Source organism: Neovison vison, chromosome 7 (genome assembly GCF_020171115.1).
Source record: "Neovison vison isolate M4711 chromosome 7, ASM_NN_V1, whole genome shotgun sequence".
NCBI classification, from domain to species: Eukaryota; Metazoa; Chordata; class Mammalia; order Carnivora; family Mustelidae; genus Neogale; species Neogale vison.
This window is the reverse complement of record NC_058097.1, coordinates 137,947,628-137,967,549: the sequence shown is the minus strand read 5'-3', so window position 1 is coordinate 137,967,549 and position 19,922 is coordinate 137,947,628. Positions and strand designations below refer to the sequence as shown.

Here is a 19,922-nt window from a genome sequence, read left to right as displayed (position 1 = left end):
GAGTTCAAGATTAAGGACACTTGGCATACGTCGCTAAAGCAAGAGGTGACTTCTCGTATCTTCCCCCATCCCCTGGAACATCGGTGGTCTAGTCCATTCCACAGACTTTCGAGTCCTTGCAGCGGGTCGGGGATCGAAGGATTGGGCCGATTGCGGCTGAAACGTCTTTGGAAGGAGGAAGGGGGTGAGGGGGCATCCCTTTGAGTTCTGCCTCTTCTTTATCGAGACGGCAATAGGGAAAGGGGACGTGCGAAATACTGCTCTTGATAGCTAACGGATCTCACCTCTCCGTGCAAACTGCCGGGAGGGCGGCGGGAAAAGGGCAAGACGGGAGCAGGGAAAGGGAAAGAGCCAGGAAGCTGCGCGGGAGGGCGCGCACGCGCGCCCCTTTTTCAGCAGTGTGGCGGGGTCGCACGCACGCCCGCCTCGGCGGCTGGGCGCGGTTTGCGACAGTGGGGGGAGCGGTGGAGGTGGCGGCGGCAGCGGCAACTTTGCGGCAGGCTCCGGCCGGGCTTGCTTGACGGCGGTGTGGCGGAGGCCCCGCCCTAGGCGGCAGGAACCTGGAGGGAGGCGGAGGAATATGTCCGAGAGGGAAGTGTCGACAGCGCCGGCGGGAACAGACATGCCTGCGGCCAAGAAGCAGAAGCTGAGTAGCGACGAGAACAGCAATCCGGACCTCTCTGGAGACGAGAATGTGAGTGCAGCCCAGAGCAGTGCGGACGGGACTCTGGAATGAAAGTTTTAAATTCTTTTTAAACTCGGCGTGGGGGCGGGCGGGCTGTTGTGGGGGGGAGGGAGAGGTGTCACCCTCAGGAAAACGCGGGCGTGGAGGAGAAAATCGAACTTGTCTCTATGGGGATTTTGAGCAGGGGCCGAGAGCAAGTAGAAACTTGGCGAAGGAGAGTGGTTTTAGAGAGAGCGTGGTAGGCGGAGGGTTTGAAGGGGTCCGCTGTGAGATCCTTTTGCGTGGTTGGGCCTTTGGGAGATTTGGGGGAGAGTGCGGATCTGAGATTCCAGTAGTTTAAAAGGCAAGTTAGAAGTTTTTCTGAGAAAGTTGGAAGGAGGAGCCAGCGTGAGTTAGCGACTCTTAAGAAATTTAGGGTTTGTGTCACTTTTCGACCCTTACAGACTCTTCAGGATGGAAAGAGCAGTTAAATCTTCGACTTGGGGGGTTTGGGTGACTCTTCCAAAGGTGGGATTTTATGTCTGCTCCTGTCCTGCGGGTGGAGTTGGGGTATGCCTGACAGTCGGCTTTTCTTCCGGAGGAGCTGAATTGAAGAGGGTCGTCTTATGAGTCGAAGGGGGAAATCACCTTTGATTTAGTAAGAGTCGGTTACTATTTTTAAAGTTTTTACTAAAATGAGGGGAATGACTTGGAAGATTTAAGCAACACTGGTAAAGACGATGTCTTTAGGGGTGGGCTCGTGGCTTTGCAAATGTAAGGCTTTTGGAATCAGATATTTAAAAAAAAATACTCTGAAATAGATCTCGGTAATCATCTAGTGTTTAGGTAAGTTGCCAGTAATAAGTGAAGTGACGTTAATTTTCAGTTTTAGGTTTATATCGAATAAGGTCAGCGAAGTGTTTTGGCAATTCACTCAAAGTTATCCAAATGTGAACCTCCTGTGATACCTGAATATATTTTTAAAATCTTTATAAAGTGTTGTTGGAGGGTGATGTCAGTTTTTCATTTTCTCAGTTGGGCTAGTTTTAGGAGTAAATGGTATCTTACACACCCAGTTACTAAATTCTACATCATTACTTCACTAACAAGCATATATATAGAATGGTGTCATAATCAAAATTTTCACTGAAGAGATGGGAAAGAATTTTTGTAGACAGAAGAAAGATATTCGGGGGTTTGTCAGTTTTTGGGATTTGGATTTGAAGTTTCTGGAAAGTTTAGGTGTTGAACGTTACTTTAAACCTTTTTCCAGGGGCTCTGGGTGGCTCAGTGGGTTAAGCCTTTGCCCTCAGGGCATGATCTCAGGGTCCTGGGAGCTAGTGCTGCAGGGCTCCCTGCTCAGTTTCCTTAATTTCTTAGAAATGGGGATTAATAATGGTATTTACCTCAAATAGTATTTGTGAGGACTAAATGAAATAATACAGGTAAAGGGCTTAAAAGAGTCTCTGCCCCAGAAATGCTATACAAGAGTTATTTATGCTATCTGAAGAGAAATTACTGTGAAGATTTCCGCTTCTGGCCCAAGCACATACTAAATAAATAATCAAGCAGAAATGTAATGAAAATGTCAATCATCTATTTAGACTGAGGAAGATTTCAGGGGACCAAATAAATGGAAAGCCTTTTTGGTAGACCCTCAAGGAGGATATATTCTTTGCATTCTGAAGCTACTGAGAAACAGTAGATGAAGCCTTTATTTTGGTTCCCTCATTTATATAGAGACTTTAAGCCTTTTTAGTGCCTTGACCACCTCAATGAATCTTGGGTAGCCTTCTCAGAACAACATTTTTAAATTTATAAAATATAATGTATAAAGTTACAAACAAAATAATAAAATTATGAAATATGTTATAAAAATTTCTCAAAACAAATTTTTAAAGATTTGTTTTAATAGAGTGCTTTAATAATAAAATAGTCAAGTGCTAATTTGTACATCCAGCATGGGCCTCAAACTCAAAGGCTGGAGATAAAGAGTTCTGTGTTTCTCAGACCCAGCCAGCGAGTGCTTCTGTATTAGCACATTAAGTAGCTAGATCTAGGAGGGGGTCTGGTAGTAATGATGGACATAAGGCAGTTTTTTGAGATCTGCAATTAATAGAATATATGAAAATATTTGATTTCCGTGATGAGAAAGTGACAGCTACAGTAGTAGTCTCATGTATTCTACCTTTATTTAATAAAAGGAAGTGCTAAATTTCAGTTAAAGATGGTGAAAATTAAGTGGGTTTCTGTGGCCATTTAAATTCACAGGCCCTCAGAATTCCACCCAAAGACCCCAGATCCAGGACTTAGGTTAGAAGGAAGCAGTAAGGAAAGATAGTAGAGAAGTCTAGGAAAATGAGTTCAGAGAAAGCTAAACGGACAGCATGGTCTTTACTCTTGAGGGAACTGAGTAGTGATGAGAAGTCCAAAAGCAAGTGAGGAAAGAACGTGGTGTTTGAGTTGGAATTAAGATGATCTGAGCAGTTACTATTATGTATATGAATCAAAGAATTGAAAGGACATATTTTAAGTTTTTTGTATGTGTATATGCCATTTTATTGAATTTTTAAAAGGTCTCATGACTCGCAGAGTATGTAGCTTCTTGAAGAGTATTAATGGTTGCCTAGTAGAGGGCTGAATCTGAAGACTGACACTTTGCTTAAGTAACCCATGGCAAGATTAAGGGACAAATTACTCTCCCTGTTTGCTTGTTTGGCCAATGAAGATGGTAGTGCCATTTCATCATTCTGTACCTTGAGAAGGGGCCATGGTGGAAGTCAGCCTGTACACAGATACTCAGCAAAGGTTTGATTTTAATTTAAAGATAAAGTTAAAGCGTTGTGACGGCATTGCATTTCCATTTGATTCTTTTGTGATTTTCCTTTGGAGGAGATGGGTAAGTGGTCAGAGTTAAAAAACGAAACAGTGTTTTTTGTGTTTTCTTGATTAGCAATTGAATTTTGTGCCAGGAAGTAAAGAAGCTGGTGAATAAATGTCAGTTTCATTATTTTACTTCTCTAGTGTTAAAGGACAGTTTTCAGAAAAAGGTAAGTAAAACATGTTAAATTTTTATTTTACACTCATATGAGGGAATAGGGCACGTGTGAGTCAAACAATATGCATTTATACATTAAAGGAATGTAGAGGTGAAATTGCAGATGGAGACCAAAGTTTTTTCCACTGTGGAAGGGAAGACATTTTAAGCCTCTACCTTTGGAGACAGAATTTACACAACTGTCAGTTACTCACAGTATAACAAGAGTTATAAAATTCTTCAAAGGCAATGAAGAAGGCTGGAATCTGTAATGTGGAAAGGTGTGCATAAAATAGTACATAGTTTTCCACTGAAAGATGGTTAATTTTCTACACTGGGTGTTAACTGTGAAACTGTGAAGAGGGCAAGAAAGAGAGATATAAACCATGATTTTAGCCTAGGAACTGAACTTTTAGAATTTTACATTTTCAAATGTCTGATTATATTTACATTAAAATTACAGTTCAGATATTGAGCACCTACTGTGTATTATCTATCTGGTTTTTTCATCCTAATTGATAATATTGGAGAATAACAATTGTAGTTTTTTAAAAGATAGGAACCATTTGAAATTTTGAAAATCACCCCAAGAACAGTTATGTAATACCACACTGTTTTTAGGTGAATTTGTATGAATTTTTTTATATGCTTTTTGACACTCCAGTTAATTTTTTACCTTCTGTAAACCTAAAACTAGGAAGCAGTCATTTAGAAATAGTCCCTAAGGCTGTGTTTCCTAGACTTGTTCTAATAGATATTAACAGGCATTCCACGAAAAAAGCCTTCCTCTGGAATGAATTTAGGAACTATTGCCCTAAGGCGATAGGTTTAAATAAATCTCTTTATTCCAGAGAACACACTGGAATATGTAATCAAAGGAGGTAGTTAAATCTTAGATTAGAGGGCCAAGAATGTATCTTGTGAACTGGAGAAAGGGTATAAATTAAGTGAATTTTCATGATTTCTTGCAGTCCTTTCTACATTTGAAAGGATTTTACTTTAATTAGGGAGAGTTTCTGGAATTCTATATAAGTATCATTACATAAGAGCTGTGAGGCAAATGTCACTTGTAAATAGCACAGAATATGTAGGATTTTTTAAAAATTCTGAATGGTTTGTATTCTAATTAAGCGGAGTTTGAACAGTAACAGGATTTTCAGAAACTACATCTAAAATAAGAGGCACCAGCATTCCGTCATCCTAAGAGGCCCATTAACCGCTGTACTCCAAGCTGAGCAGCTGTCAAATGAATTACGAAGACATGTAGCTCAGTCAGATTTAGGAGTCACAGCTTTGGTTTGAATCCCAGCAGCCCTAAGTAGCAAGAGACCACTTAACGCTCTCTAAACACTTCCTTATCTAACAGTACCTTCTGTGAAGAGCTGTAAAGATGAAATAAGCCAGTGTGCTAAGGTGGCTGGCATAGACCAGGGCTTTGTTATTAAAGGCAATATTATTCTTGCCAATATTCTGATTAGCTTTTTTTACTATATTGTTGCTGAAATAACACAAGTCCACAAATCCTAATGTTTAGCTGGTTTGCTTTTTATCCTGTTTGGAGACAGGAATATATTTTTCCATTTCTTGCAGAATTTATTAATCACTACTTTAAGGTCAGTCAGCAGCTGCCCAGCACAAAGTCATTTTCTGCTACATACAGTGTTTTGTTTCATGGAATTTTTCCTGATTTATTGCTTACAGGACGATGCGGTCAGTATAGAAAGTGGCACAAACACTGAACGCCCTGATACACCTACAAATACACCAAATGCTCCTGGAAGGAAAAGTTGGGGGAAGGGAAAATGGAAGTCCAAGAAATGCAAATATTCTTTCAAGTGTGTAAATAGTCTCAAGGTATGTGCAGAAAGATCCTGTGGGCTGAATGCCAGGCTTCAGAATTATTTCTCAGTGGTAAACATTTTATGATCAGATATTTTGTCCCATTTAAAATACTTTAAAATTAGAGTACTTTGAAAGTTGTTTTGTTTTGTAGCATAGACTAATTTCAGTGGGTAATGCCTAGTACTACAGACTAGGTTTTCCTTATTATCTACATTCAGAAAAAAAGATTTGGGATATGTTATTCTTCCTATTTTGATAAAACTTTAAAAACAAAGCCACTTCCTGATACCTCTTCATAATAAGAACTGAATGTGACCCATTAACTTCCAGTCAGCATAAATTGAAACAGATGTCCTTATGCAGTTTTTAAATATTTAATCCTTATCATTTGTGTTACTTGAAATTGTTTTCAAAGGAAAAGGTATACATTAACATTTTCTTACTATTCAGTATTTGGGGAAGGCCAGGTTTTGGAGTTACTTAAATTACTGCTTCCTCAATAGCATTTTTATTTTAAGAAGGATTAGTGATATTCAAAATGTTTTCCTTTACATATTATGTATTTTCTGTTTTTTTAATTTGGGAGTATTTTTCTTAAACTGAGCAAAAGTATGCATTGCATTATTTTGTACATATGTAAGTTAGAATATTTTTTAAGTATCTGAATATACTTTTAGGTAAAGTATTCAGAAAGCATTAGAAGCTCTGGCTGTATGGAAATTATTTTCCTGTCTGTGTAGCAAAATACATTGCTCAGTGTGCCAAATTAAATTCTCTTAAAAGGAGGGAAATTAATCTTAGTATATTAAAAAAAAAAAAAAAGCAAAGTGTCCATTATAGTTTTGTGTTAATATTTAGTTACTTTCACCTGTTTTTTAGGTAATATACTTGGGAGGTGTTGGTTTTAACTGTTTAAATAATTTGATTAAGTATTTCAGAATCCTAAAGCTATGTCTTTTCAAAGGATAAAAAATGAAAGTTTTACACTTTAAAAGTGAATATGAAAGTTAATGTTCAGTGCCAGGAGATTGCCAGTAAAATTCTAAGGCTGAAAAATAACTTTGAATGAAGTGAATAATGTTGACCCTTGAACAACTTGAAGGTGCCACCACCCCCACTCCTGTGCAGCTGAAAATCCAAGTTTAACTTTTGATTCCCCCAGAATCTAACTACTAATAACCTCCTGTTGATCAGAAGTCAGTAACATATCTTACCAATAACATAAAGTCGATTAACACATGTTTTGTGTGTTGTATATATTATGTAATGCATTCTTACACTAAAGTAAGGTAGAGCAAAGAAAATACTTTTTTGGGACGCCTGGGTGGCTCAGTGGGTTAAGCCTCTGCCTTCCGCTCAGGTCATGATCCTAGGGTCCTGGGATCCAGCCCCTCATCAGGCTTTCTGCTCAGTGGGGAGGCTGCTCCCCACCCCCCCACCCGGCTCTGCCTGCCTTTGCCTATTTGTGATCTCTGTCTGTCAAATAAATAAATTTTTTAAAAAATATATATATAATATGTGTATAAATATTATTTTTATATATATATATAAAGAAAATACATTTGCAGGGGCACGTGGGTGGCTCAGTCAGGTAAGCATCTGCCCTCAGCTCAGGTTGTGATCCCAGGGTCTGCTTAGCAGGGAACCTGGTCTCCCTCTCCCTCTGCCTATCCCTCTGCCTACTTACACTCACTCTCTGTCAAATAAACAAATAAAATCTTTAAAAAGACAAGAAAAGAAAGGTATCCCAAAAAATCCATGCTTAATTGGACCTGTGCAGTTCCAACCTGTCGTTCAAGGGTCACCTGTACTTGTTTTTTATGCACCTCATTATAGCATCCTGGTAACTGGCCTTACAGTCCTTTGCCTTCCTTGGTCCCCAGTGCTCAGGTATTCTTCTTCATTATAAAACTTCTTGGGATTTTTTTTTTAAGGACCCAAATTCAAGATTATTTGAAATTGTTTCTGTAGGAGTAATAGCGGAGATTTGCATGGAGTATGATATGGTTCACTTTACAAAGGAAAAATTAAACCTAATAAAGTTTAGTGAGTGTTAGAGAAGCTTTACTAACTCTTGGTGTATTTGTTCTTTTCATATTTGAGAAACGTAAATTATGTACTTAAGTCCCAAGAGATTAAATGCAGCTGTAACAATTACCCAGTTTAATTTTGAATCAGAAGAATCCGTGATTCTTCTTTTTTTTTTTTTTTAAGATTTTATTTTTATTTATTTGACAGACAGAGATCACAGGCAGAGAGGCAGGCAGAGAAAGAGAGAGAGAGAGAGAGAGGAGGAAGCAAGCTCCCTGCTGAGCAGAAGCCCGATGCGGGGCTCCATCCCAGGACCCCGGGATCATGACCTGAGCCGAAGACAGAAGCTTTAACCTGCTGAGCCACCCAGGCGCCCCGAATCTGTGATTCTTCTTAAACCAGTGATTTGGTTTCAGAAAGTAGGAGGAAAATATCAGAGTGTTTTCATAGATGAGAGCTTGTTACCTGACCTCTGATTTAAATAGTGGTCTACATTTGGGGAAAAAAAGTTGTAAGGGGAAATGGTGGGTTCACCATTCGTTTGTTTCTAAATTCTAGTAACTTTTCGTTTTACTATTATTTTGCAGGAAGATCATAATCAACCATTGTTTGGAGTACAGTTTAACTGGCACAGTAAAGAAGGAGATCCATTAGTGTTTGCAACTGTAGGAAGCAACAGAGTGAGTGTTCAGGGGTCTGTTTGGCATTTGGCTTGGCTGTTTGACTCTGGTGTTACTATAGTATTGAAGTGTAATGATTTTGAAGTAAATTTGGCATAGCTGGTTTAACAATAATCCTTATGTAATATTCTAGATATTGTCACAAAATTAAAGTTTTCAAAACCTAGTATTCACTACTGAAAATACAGCTTTCATATATTACTCTCAGCTCTCAGAGTTCATATATTTCTATCAGTTGTTTCTGTTTATATTTTGTCCTTGTTAACATTTTTTTGTGTGTGACTGAAAGAATTGACTCCTGTTTTTGGAAGCAGTTTTAATAGTTCTGTATCATGCAAATTAAGATATAAAGTCTGTAGTTTCTTAAAAATAATAAACTTAGTGGCTCTCTGTAAATGCAAAGGATAAATCCAGTGGCTTTATATATTAGTTATTGAAAGTACTTTAACTATTTGCCATAAACATCTGTTAGATTTGTTTTTATTTAAGGAAGCCAAAAGTATCTTGAGCTGAGAGAAGTGTAGGGAAGAAGCATGTTGGCACATTTTAACATCAACCATTATTTAACTTTTTAGTTAAACCGGGGGCTGACTTGGTGGACTGCAAAGACTTACAATTCTTTTCAGTTCTAAATAAATGGAGAACAGGAAGAGTCCTTAGTGCTTTCCAGGGAGTGCTTTGGAATTAGTTATTAAATTAGTTATTAAAGAAGCTATTTTAAATCACCTCAGGGAAAAATTGTCCTCTTACTAACTTTACATTAGCTAACATCCTGGTTATCCGTTAATACTGTACGAGGAGTTATTGTTGTATTTGGGGGAAATTAAAAAACGGAGGCAATTGACTAATTAGATACAGGTTGGCAACAAATACAAGTCACTTCCTCTGCTTTTAACGTAAGAGGTGAAGAGGAGTGAATCTGAGAGATGGTACGTAAGTTGTTACTTTGAGTAAAATAAAATTTTATGCTTCTTTAGTAGTTGTACTAAGTTTCTTAGGCAATAAAAGCATGTGGTTTTAATGCATACTGTTTTCTGTATTTGTTTTTTTGTTTCTCAGTGTTGGTATTCTGTTCTCAAACAAAGTTAACTTGGTAATAAGGGAGTTGTCAACTCAGTATTTTTCCAATGTCAGCATATTTCCAGGCTTTTTTCCTGCAAGTTCGAGAATCATAACAAGCAGACATGCATCCATTCTGGCCTAGATCCTCTCTATTTCTGTTTTCTAAAAAGTAAAATTTGGCTTTGGGTAATTTCCTATAAAACTTCTTTTAAGGTGGGGCACCTGGGTGGCTCAGTGGGTTAAGCCGCTGCCTTCGGCTCAGGTCATGATCTCAGGGTCCTGGAATCGAGTCCCACATCGGGCTCTCTGCTCAGCAGGGAGCCTGCTTCCTCCTCTCTCTCTGCCTGCCTCTCTGCTTACTTGTGATCTCTCTCTCTCTCTCTCTGTCAAATAAATAAATAAATAAAATCTTAAAAAAAAAAACAAAAAAACTTCTTTTAAGGAAGGTTTCGTTACATTTAAGGCTCTGACGCTTTTATTAGGTCACTGAAATCCTGAAAATTTGAAACTTGGCTACTGCAGTTGGTAACATGGAATAACAGCTTTTCTTGGTGTTCAGCCAAATGTGGCTTGTGACATGTAGCCTGCTTATAGTTGTCTGGTTACTGAATTCTTCGGAAAAAAAAATTCGTGGGGAAAGATAACAGGCTCAAGAAAAGATCAGGTTATTTTTTCCTAGTTGGGAACATAGTGCATTAATTACTTTGAATCTACTTTTAAGACGCCATGATAACCAAAGATTATACTTCACTAACTTGGCCATGATAATACCAGAATAGTTACAATTTGTGCTTCAGTGTGTTTATTTAAATGTTCAGGCATTGTAATAAAAAATATCCCTAGTTTCATTTAAAATGACATGGAAGGGCATTACATAGTTCATTGAACTGTAAAAAGTTCTGCTTTTTTTTTTTTTTTTAAAGAAAAATTATCTTCTAGAACATAACCTGTTTTAGCAGTCATAAGGGATATTTTTAAACTATTGTAGCGATTTTATTAATTTAATAGTGATAGTTTATAGTATCTTTATGGAGTTCTTAGATACTTCTACTAAAATTAACAAGTAATTGCTAACATGACTATAAGCTCTAAAAAAGGAAAGAAATCTATTAAAGTTTAATTTTACATAGTGTATACATTAACTTAAGAATATATGGCAAATAAAAAGGACCACCATATATCAGAAAGTTAATATTTAATGAGCTGTGTCCATGAGAAAAACATTATTTAGGCAAGTTATAAGCTTTCTTATATGTAATTAATATGTAAATATTCTTAAACTACCCAAAGACTTTAAGAGCTTAATTAAAAAATGATAAATTACAACTTTACTTTGAGGTATTCAGATGTATTCACTTTGAAGAGTTGGGCAATTACATGAATGAGATCTAAAATTAAAACATTGGAATTAGAAACCATTATTATTACTACAATATTTAATAAACTCGGGAAATTATCTAATACGTCAGACTTTATAATGCTTCCCTAAGTTTAAAGAAGCTATTTTAAAACAGTTTCTGTAGTATCTTTAAGACACATTTGTGACTAAAATATGTTGCAGAGGTGAAAAGAATGTGGTTTCTGTGTTTGAGATTAAATTTACTATATTTTTGTTTTTATTAGGTTACCTTATATGAATGTCACTCACAAGGAGAAATCCGGTTGTTGCAATCTTATGTGGATGCTGATGTATCCTTTCTTGAGTTTTTAATATCTTTGCTAAAGAAATTGACTTTCAATAAGTACACCAAAACTTTTCTAAATTAATTAGTTCCCTTAATCTATACTGTCCTTTAACCAGTGCTCTTCCTTTAGTATCTCCCAAGAGATTCCTCGTATCTAGTTTATTTAATTTTCCTGATCCTAGAAATGCATTGTAAGGTGGATATGAGAGAGTGGGGAGAAGTGGCTAGAGATGAGCATTGGAAATCTAGTAATAGAAATGCTAGCAAAGAGTAGCTACAACTTCCTGTTTCTTTGACCTTGCTTAGAATTTTATCACTTGAGGGTAGTTAATATTAGTGAGCTGGGGTTGATCAGAAGCTATGACTGGCAGTCATACTAAGTATTTGAGCAACAAAGCTTATAGGGGAAAAGTAAACACATACAGTTTGTTTAGGAAATAAAATATTGCAAAACATGAACACATAAAGAAAAAGAAAGGCTTAAAAAGCCAGAAGGTTAGACAAAGGTTGGTGATACGGTGTTTCTTTCAGATCATTTCAAAAACCTAGCAAAAAAGACAAGGCAAGTCTTCAGTAGTTTATGGAAAGAAGTGACTTGTAGCCTTATTGGGCAAGTCTCACCGGACAAGGTGGAAAACTCATAGTTAACGCTACTCAGACTGAATAGACATGCATAATCAGACATATTGGGATAAAAGAAGGGTCAGCAATTTATAGCCTGTGGGCCTAGCCACCTATTGTTGTAAATATTTTTACTGGGACACAACTATAACCATTCGTTTACATTGTCTACAGTTGCTTTGGAATGACAGAGTTGAATAATTATGCATCGAAATAGAAATCAATTTTGATAAAATTGAGTGGAAAAATTGGTTTTGTTTGACCATTTGGTTTAGATTGTAGACCTAAAATGGTCACTGTTTAAATATGGTAATATAAGAAGAAATAAGAACTTCTGTGTCAGAAACTTTAGCACTTCTTTAGAGGTTTCCGTGTAGTATATACCATAATCATTGATGTGTTTATTTTTCAAAAACAAATTACAATTCTTAACTGGCATTTCTTAGGCTGATGAAAATTTTTACACTTGTGCATGGACATATGATAGCAATACAAGCCATCCTTTGCTGGCTGTGGCTGGATCTAGAGGCATAATTAGGATAATTAATCCCATAACAATGCAGTGCATAAAGGTGGGTTTTTGGTTAAATTGTAGATCTGCCCTTTTTTGAATACACACTTGTGAAAACTTGTCATTTTTAACTTAAAACCAGTAGAATCAATATCTGTACAGTTTCTAATTTGATTTGCACTTGGCTTTTCGCTTCCTTTAGACTGGTCTTTGAGACCTTTGTCACATATGATAATACAAATTCTGGAATAAGCGGAAAGTTTTTATTTGTAATTTTTAAAAAATAATTTCCCTCCTCCCTTGCATTATTTTGAGATGTTCTAAATGAACTATAGGGAAAGAGTGAGTACTTTTTCTAAACATCCTAATTAGGGATATAGAGTCAAGAACTTGTAAAGAACCGAAATGTAAAGCCTGGGAATTTGATACTAAGTTTTGCATATTACTTTAATCAGAAGCTTTTAAACCTGGGGCACATTAGAATCATCTAAGGATATTTTAAATCCTTCCTTGGGTCTCAGCTGATCCAGTCAAATTAAAATACCTGCAGATAGGACTTGAGCATCTTTTTTTCCCTTCAATTTTGTTGGGTGATTTTAATATGCAGCCAGGGTTGGGAACCACTAATTTAAGTGAAACTGTTTTTCCATTCTTTAAAGATTAATGAAATAATTTCTTGATTTTTAATATGAAAGTTGAATGTTCTAAATTTATTGTAGCATTATGTTGGCCATGGAAATGCAATCAATGAACTGAAATTCCACCCAAGAGATCCAAATCTTCTCCTGTCAGTAAGTAAAGGTAAGAGAAGCAAATGTTTCTTTAGTCCTGTTTATTTGGGAATGATTTTATTTTTTAAGGGACAAAGAGTCCTAAGTTATTAAAAAAGCCAAATTTAAAAAGAATTTATAAAGTATGTTTTTAGTAGAAAAATCTCAGGCTACAGTAGCATCTCCAGACGAAGAATTAGGTAAAAGGGCTGTGAAATAGTTAACATCAGACATAAATAATTTGTACAGGTTAAGTATGTGTAACCCTTATTAACGGTAGTATATTATGACACTAATACACTAATATTAGGTAGTGTATGTATCCTCAGTTGCAGTTGAATTATTTTAGTAAGCTTTATTAATTTCAAGTGGCAGATCACCAAAGTTACGACATTTTTAAGAATTTAAAAAATAGTATTGCAAATCTTATCCCTGATCGACTGTGTAATAAGAAATAATGCATCTGAGAATCTGTATTGCTTTTTCTTACATGAAGATTTTATTTTACAAAGGAGTCCCTAATAGAATTCCTTAAAATGCTAAGTTCTCCAGCATAAGCTCTTTGAAATATTTCCCATATGCATAAAGAAAGCCTTGCCTTCCTCTGTACGCTTAAATTGGCATTATAAGTTTATTCAGGATTCAGACAAGCCTCTTAATAATTTCTGAGCTCTCTGAAATCAGCTGTGTTATTTCTGCATTTTGTTCTTGATTGTTCTCTTTTTACTTCCACATTATTATTCTAGTCAAGTTTATTCTTCTTACAGGCTTTCAAACCTATAACCTTCCCCCACAATCTGCTCATACTAAAAGATGTCCTCAGATTAAAACTCTTCCATGGGGGCGCCTGGGTGGCTCAGTGGGTTAAGCCGCTGCCTTCGGCTTGGGTCATGATCTCAGGGTCCTGGGATCGAGTGCCGCATGGGGCTCTCTGCTCAGCAGGGAGCCCGCTTCCCTCTCTCTCTCTGCCTGCCTCTCCATCTACTTGTGATTTCTCTCTGTCAAATAAATAAATAAAATCTTTAAAAAAAAAATAAAACTCTTCCATGAAAATGCTTCATTGTGATTTTCCTTTACCTACCAAGGCTTACGTTTGAAAATCAACAACTAAGAAGAGCTGATAACTTTTTCTCCTTTCTTGGTAATAGCTGGGCCCAGGTATTTCTCTACAAGTCATATAGGTCATGATGCCACACTCTCTAATTATCACAACTCCCCAGCCATACTCTTCCCCTTTTGGGTCAGTAAGTACAAAGATAACCTACAAAGTATAAGAAAATATTTTGCAGATTATGTATCTAATAAGGGATTTATATCAAAAGATCTTAACAATTCAACACTAAAGACAACCCTTTAAAAAATGGGCAATGGGGGGCACCTGGGTGGCTCAGTGGGTTAAGCCTCTGCCTTCGGCTCAGGTCATGATCTCAGGGTCCTGGGATCGAGCCCCACGTGGGGCTCTCTGCTCAGCAGGGAGCCTGCTCCCCCCCCCCGCCTGCCTCTCTGCCTACTTGTGATATCTCTCTCTCTCTCTGTCTGTCAAATAAATAAATAAAATACTTTTTTAAAAAATGGGCAATGGTATTTTTTAAATTTTTATTTATTTTTTTAAAATTTCTTTTCAGTGTTCCAGAATTCATTGTTTATGCACCACACCCAGTGCTCCATATAATATGTGCCCTCCATAATACCCACCACCAGGCTCACCCTTTCAATTTGTAAATGTGGATTCTGTGGAAGAAAAACTTCAGTATCTTGTTCTCTGTCAAATCCCTAAGTATTTGTTATCTCAGGAGCATAATTCCATCAAATTAGGATATTATTTAAAGGAAATTATTGGAGGCAAATAAGTTAAACATATTTTAAGATCACATAAGTATTTTTTTTCCATCTGGAAAGTTTGAGCTCATACTTAATTAGAAAATGTAGCTTCCATTCTTACTTCTCACTGTGCATTGCTGGAGTCCGAACTCTTGTAGTTTTTACTTCTTTAAAGAGGTTTTGAGAGTCCAGAGTAAATGAATGATAAAAGTCCATTTAAGGGGCACCTGGGTGGCTCAGTGGATTAGGCCTCTGCCTTCCACTCAGGTCATGATCGCAGGGTCCTGGGATTGAGCCTCGCATCGGGCTCTCTGCTCGTCAGGGAGCCTGCTTCCCCCTCTCTCTTTCCCTGCCTCTCTGCCTAATTGTGATCTCTCTCTCTCTCTGTCAAATAAATAAATAAAAACCTTTTAAAAAAAAAGTCCATTTAAAATTTTTTTTATGTCTTTACTAGATCATGCATTACGATTGTGGAATATCCAGACAGACACTCTGGTGGCAATATTTGGAGGCGTAGAAGGGCACAGAGATGAAGTTCTAAGTGCTGTAAGTTGAAAGCTGCAGGGCAATGACCTTTGGGTGTATAGAGCTCTGAACAATCCCCATGGAACTCTTACAAGAAAGTATATGGTTTATTTGACATAGCTGCTAGGCACTCAGTTTATTTACTTGTGATATGACAAGGTTTTTACTTTACAGATGAAGGAATTAAGCAAGTAAGGCTTTGTACGCTTTATCTCTACTTTTGTAATTTATACCAGCGTCTCTATTCTCATGAAAAAATACCATGAACTTGTTCAGTCATACAACACCAAAACAACTCTTGTTTTGTTGGTTTTCAGTTATTAAAGAAAAAGGTTAAGCTAGTTAGCAGTTGAGATCAACTTTCATCTTTTATTTGCAGTTGAAATATAAAATCCATTTTTAGGAAGTTGTTTTATTGTGCTAAGTCTTAGATAATTTTTTGTCATGTTGTTATTTTTATATTTATGTATTATGTTTATCAATTTAGTGATATGATGTTGGTATTTTTAGTCAGCTAGTATTTTTACATTATTTTAGCTTTATTTACTTTCCATTTATAGCTTATGTAGTGGTTTTACAGCTCTTCCATATTAAACTATGCAGGGGGCACCATGTTTTGAAGTCCGTAGCATTTTATTTGGAGGTACTAAATATTTCTGTTGTTGGAGTTTTTATGCTTTTTTTGAGAATCACACCTACCTTCAGCTACCTTGTCACCTTGGATTTTCTAAAACTTGGAGCAGCATTCTCCCATCTGGTTTTATGTGTTCAAAGAGCCATGACTACCATCCTTTAAGAATTATAAATTAGGGGTGCCTGGGTGGCTCAGTTGGTTAAGCAACTGCCTTTGGCTCAGGTCATGATCCTGGAGTCCTGGGATCGGCAGCATCAGACTCCCTGCTCTGCGGGGCGTCTGCTGCTCCTTCTCCCACTCCCCTTGCTTGTGTTCCGTTTTTTCACTGTGTCTCTGTCTGCCAAGTAAATAAACTCTTAAAAAAAAAATTGAAGTTAAAACCAATATAACAAGTATTTTGACTTAGATACACAGATAAAGTAAAATTTCAGTTGTTCAGGGACTGACTATAGTTTATAGCTATTGATTTCATTGTTTAATCAGGGTTGGACAAAGAACTCTAACAAACTTACTCAGATCTTTGTGTAATAAAATAATTGTTTTACTTCAGTTTACCTTCAGAATCAAGCAAAGAAAATATTTAAAGATAATTGGATAGATAAAACTAAATTCAAACAATTTACTTTCTTATGTAAACTCATATACTATAGTCATGACAAATCAGCTAAAACTAAATCTTGAAAAAATAAGTCTGGGAAGTAGTAACAACTGATTTATGGGTTACATAGATAAACTCAGAATGTTTGTGTGTGACTTGAAAAAGATTTTTCATTATGCTGTATATCAGATGAAAATTGGGTAGTGTTGGGGCACCTGGGTGGCTCAGTGGGTTGGGGCCTCTGCCTTTGGCTCGAGTCATGATCCCAGGGTCCCAGGATTGAGCCCCAAGTCGGGTTCTCTGCTCAGCAGATGCCTGCTTCCCTTCCTCTCTCTGCCTGCCTCTCTGCCTCCTTGTGATCTCTGACTGTCAAATAAAAAAATAAAAAATAAAAAAAGGAAAAGAAAATTGGGTAGTCTTAATTTGGGCAGTTTTATATATTTAAACTTTTCTGTTTTACATACAGGATTATGATCTTTTGGGTGAAAAAATAATGTCCTGTGGTATGGATCACTCTCTTAAACTTTGGAGGATCAACTCAAAGAGAATGATGAATGCAATTAAGGAATCTTATGATTATAACCCAAATAAAACTAACAGGTAACAATTGTCCTATTGAAAACAATTTGTTTTTTCATGCTGTTGTATAGAGGCATTCTACTTTTTCCAAAATTTTTACATAATGTCCCAACATCGAGTTTAGAAGCCCTTTGAATAAGTTTATATACCATAAGATTTTTAAAATCAAAGCCCTTTATTTTTAGTTTAATGTTTGTGGAAAATCCCCTTTGAATTGTGTTTTTTAGTTTAGTAGCATGTTAAACTTTTATTTAGGTATGCATATGCTTGACTATTTACATTATAACAGTTTTAAAAGCTGCTTAAAACTTGCTGTGGGGTAGGGTAAAGGACCCTTCAGAATAAGATTACTTGTATTATTTGTGAGCACTTTTAAATTCCAAAGTCAAGATAGTAGATCATGAATTTTTTTAAATGGGTTTCTTGGCTTTATTTCCTGGTAATGTAATGCTTTCCTTTAAACAATGATCCCTTTTTTAGATGGAGAAAATTCAGAAGCAGGAGCCTTGCTTCATGGGACTATGAATGGGAACTTGCAATTTTCTTAAAATACATATATATATATATGAAGATTTTTATTTTTTTTAATTAATCGCTATATACAGCATGGGGCTCAAACTTAGAACCCCAAAGATCAAGAGTTGCACATTCCACCTGCTAAGCCAGCCTGATACCCTTTAATATATTTTTGAAATGCTTCAATTCTTAATTCAATACCTGTCTTTTCAGAATCTCATCAGGCTATTAACACTTTCATTGTAACTATGGTATGTCTGTATATTAACTTTGTACTTCTGTTTTAACAAAAAGCATTTATTTTATGGTTATCAAACCAGATTATTAATAGGTTATCAGTTAAATTTATAACCAACAAATATTTCAGTGCACTAACATATATTTGGCTAAAAAAGTAATTAACATAATTATAACAGAATTAAGAATTTGTATCAGGTCATTAATAACATTTTAATGTTTTAATAAAGAAAAGCTCCCAGAATTTGAACTGGAAAGAATGTTTGAGATGATTCAGCCCACCATCCTTTTTGCATATGAGAAAAAAGTAAAGAGAGGACATGTGAGTTGCCGAAGACACAACTAATTCTTGGCATCATATCATTCTTCTACAGTTATTTCAGTATAAATCCGAATCACTAGATTAGAAATGTTAGGTATACTTTTAAGTAACTATAAAATTGGTAGCAACTTCTCTGCTTGGTCTTCTCAAAAACATCTTTAAGGAAAAAAAGAGCACTATGTTTTACTTGCCTAAATATGGGAAAAGTCTTTAATAAATGTCAAATTCCTGTCAGGTAACATTTTTAGAAATTTTTGCTCAAGGCGGGACTCTCCTCTAAACTTACCTTTAGCAGCCTTTGGAATAAGGTCATTGTTCCTAGATAGGTGACTATCTTTTGAAATAATCTAGATATGTTGATGCTTAAATATAAAGGATTGAATAGATAGTTTAATGTTTTCTGTGAGAATCTTTTAGTGCTGCAGACCTTGCTTATCATTGGTCAGGATAGCCAGAATTGAAGTGATTAATTTTGGTCACCATAGTAAGAAAGCTACGGTTCTTACAAATGAAATTTCATAAGATGAAATTGAATTGAGAGCTGATAATGGAAAAAATATAGAAACAAATGCATGAAATGAGAGTTCAGTTCTCAATAATGAGATGCTTTGCAGTTTTCTAGGAACATAAAATTAATAGTCATAAATCTGAAAGTGAAAATGAGTGTGATTCTACATTCTTTTTTCTTTTAACTTTTTGACATTTCCATTGCAGGCCATTTATTTCTCAGAAAATTCACTTTCCTGACTTTTCCACCAGAGACATACATAGGAATTATGTCGATTGTGTACGATGGTTAGGTGATTTGATACTTTCCAAGGTATGCTAACTGCTGTTAAGCTGTACTTCTGTTGTTTGTGTTTGTGTGAGTTGGAACCTTGCAGGGAGCACAGTTTTTTTATAGTTTTGGTAAATTGGATGGCAGATGGGAAAGTCCTTTTTTTTCCTTGAAGTCTCAGATTTGGAAACTTGTTTTAGGCATATAACATCCTGATGAATTATTATAACTTGTTCTGCAATAAAGGAAAAAATGTTAACTTGTAAGATGAGATTCTTCTCTGATATCCGATGTTATAAAATAATGAATATCTAAAGTCAGTAATGGGTTTTTTATGTTTGTGTCCTTTTCAGTAAATTTGTATTTACAAAAACAGATAGCTGGAGTTGGCTGTGGCTGCAGTTTGCCAACCCCTGCTCTCTAATGTGTTGATTTTTTTGCTGATAATTTAGAGTAGTTGTTGGTGCTGGTATCTGAATGTTTAGGATTGTCACATTTGGAAAAATTGCTGTCCAGTTTCTTTTCTTGATGTGGATTTCAGGGCATTTCATATTTTCTTGGGCAGAGCCTGGCTTATTTTTTTTCTTGGCTTTACAGGTATAGTTTTACCTTTTTTTTTTTTTTTCTTTTTTTCTTTTTTTTAACTTTTGATCTTGAAATAATAGATTCTCAGTAAGTTTCAAAGAAAGTACAGAGAGGTCCCATATTGCCTTTCACCCAATTTCTTCTACATACATCTCACATAACTGCAGTATAATATCAAATTTAGGAAATTGACCTTGTACAATGTGTGCATATAGTTCTATGTTGTCATTTTATTACATGTGAATTTTGTCATTTCAAAAATGTTACAGTATGGGACCTTTTAAGATTGTTTTTTTTCCATTCAGTATGCCATCCAAGTTGTTGTGTGTATCAATAGCTTTCCTTTTTTATTGCTGAGTAGTATTCCATGGTATGGATGTGCCACCGTTTATTTAACTATTCATCTATTGTAGGACATTTTGGT

General features: G+C 36.1%; 1 protein-coding gene across 3 annotated transcripts in view; it reads left to right on the top strand.

Moving 5' to 3' along the window:
- The first annotated feature begins 296 nt into the window (after window positions 1-296).
- Window positions 297-19,922, top strand: part of EED (embryonic ectoderm development) — a 29,989-nt gene continuing 10,363 nt past the window's right edge. The window contains exons 1-9 of one of the 3 annotated variants that reach the window (XM_044258362.1): window positions 297-694; window positions 5,403-5,555; window positions 8,162-8,254; window positions 10,940-11,005; window positions 12,069-12,194; window positions 12,853-12,934; window positions 15,179-15,270; window positions 16,948-17,081; window positions 18,850-18,955. In XM_044258362.1, the coding sequence (XP_044114297.1) occupies window positions 581-694; window positions 5,403-5,555; window positions 8,162-8,254; window positions 10,940-11,005; window positions 12,069-12,194; window positions 12,853-12,934; window positions 15,179-15,270; window positions 16,948-17,081; window positions 18,850-18,955 (966 nt within the window). In that variant the 5' untranslated portion in view covers window positions 297-580. The remainder of the gene's footprint in view (window positions 695-5,402; window positions 5,556-8,161; window positions 8,255-10,939; window positions 11,006-12,068; window positions 12,195-12,852; window positions 12,935-15,178; window positions 15,271-16,947; window positions 17,082-18,849; window positions 18,956-19,922) is intronic. The other 2 variants (XM_044258363.1, XM_044258361.1) reach the window with 2 other exon arrangements.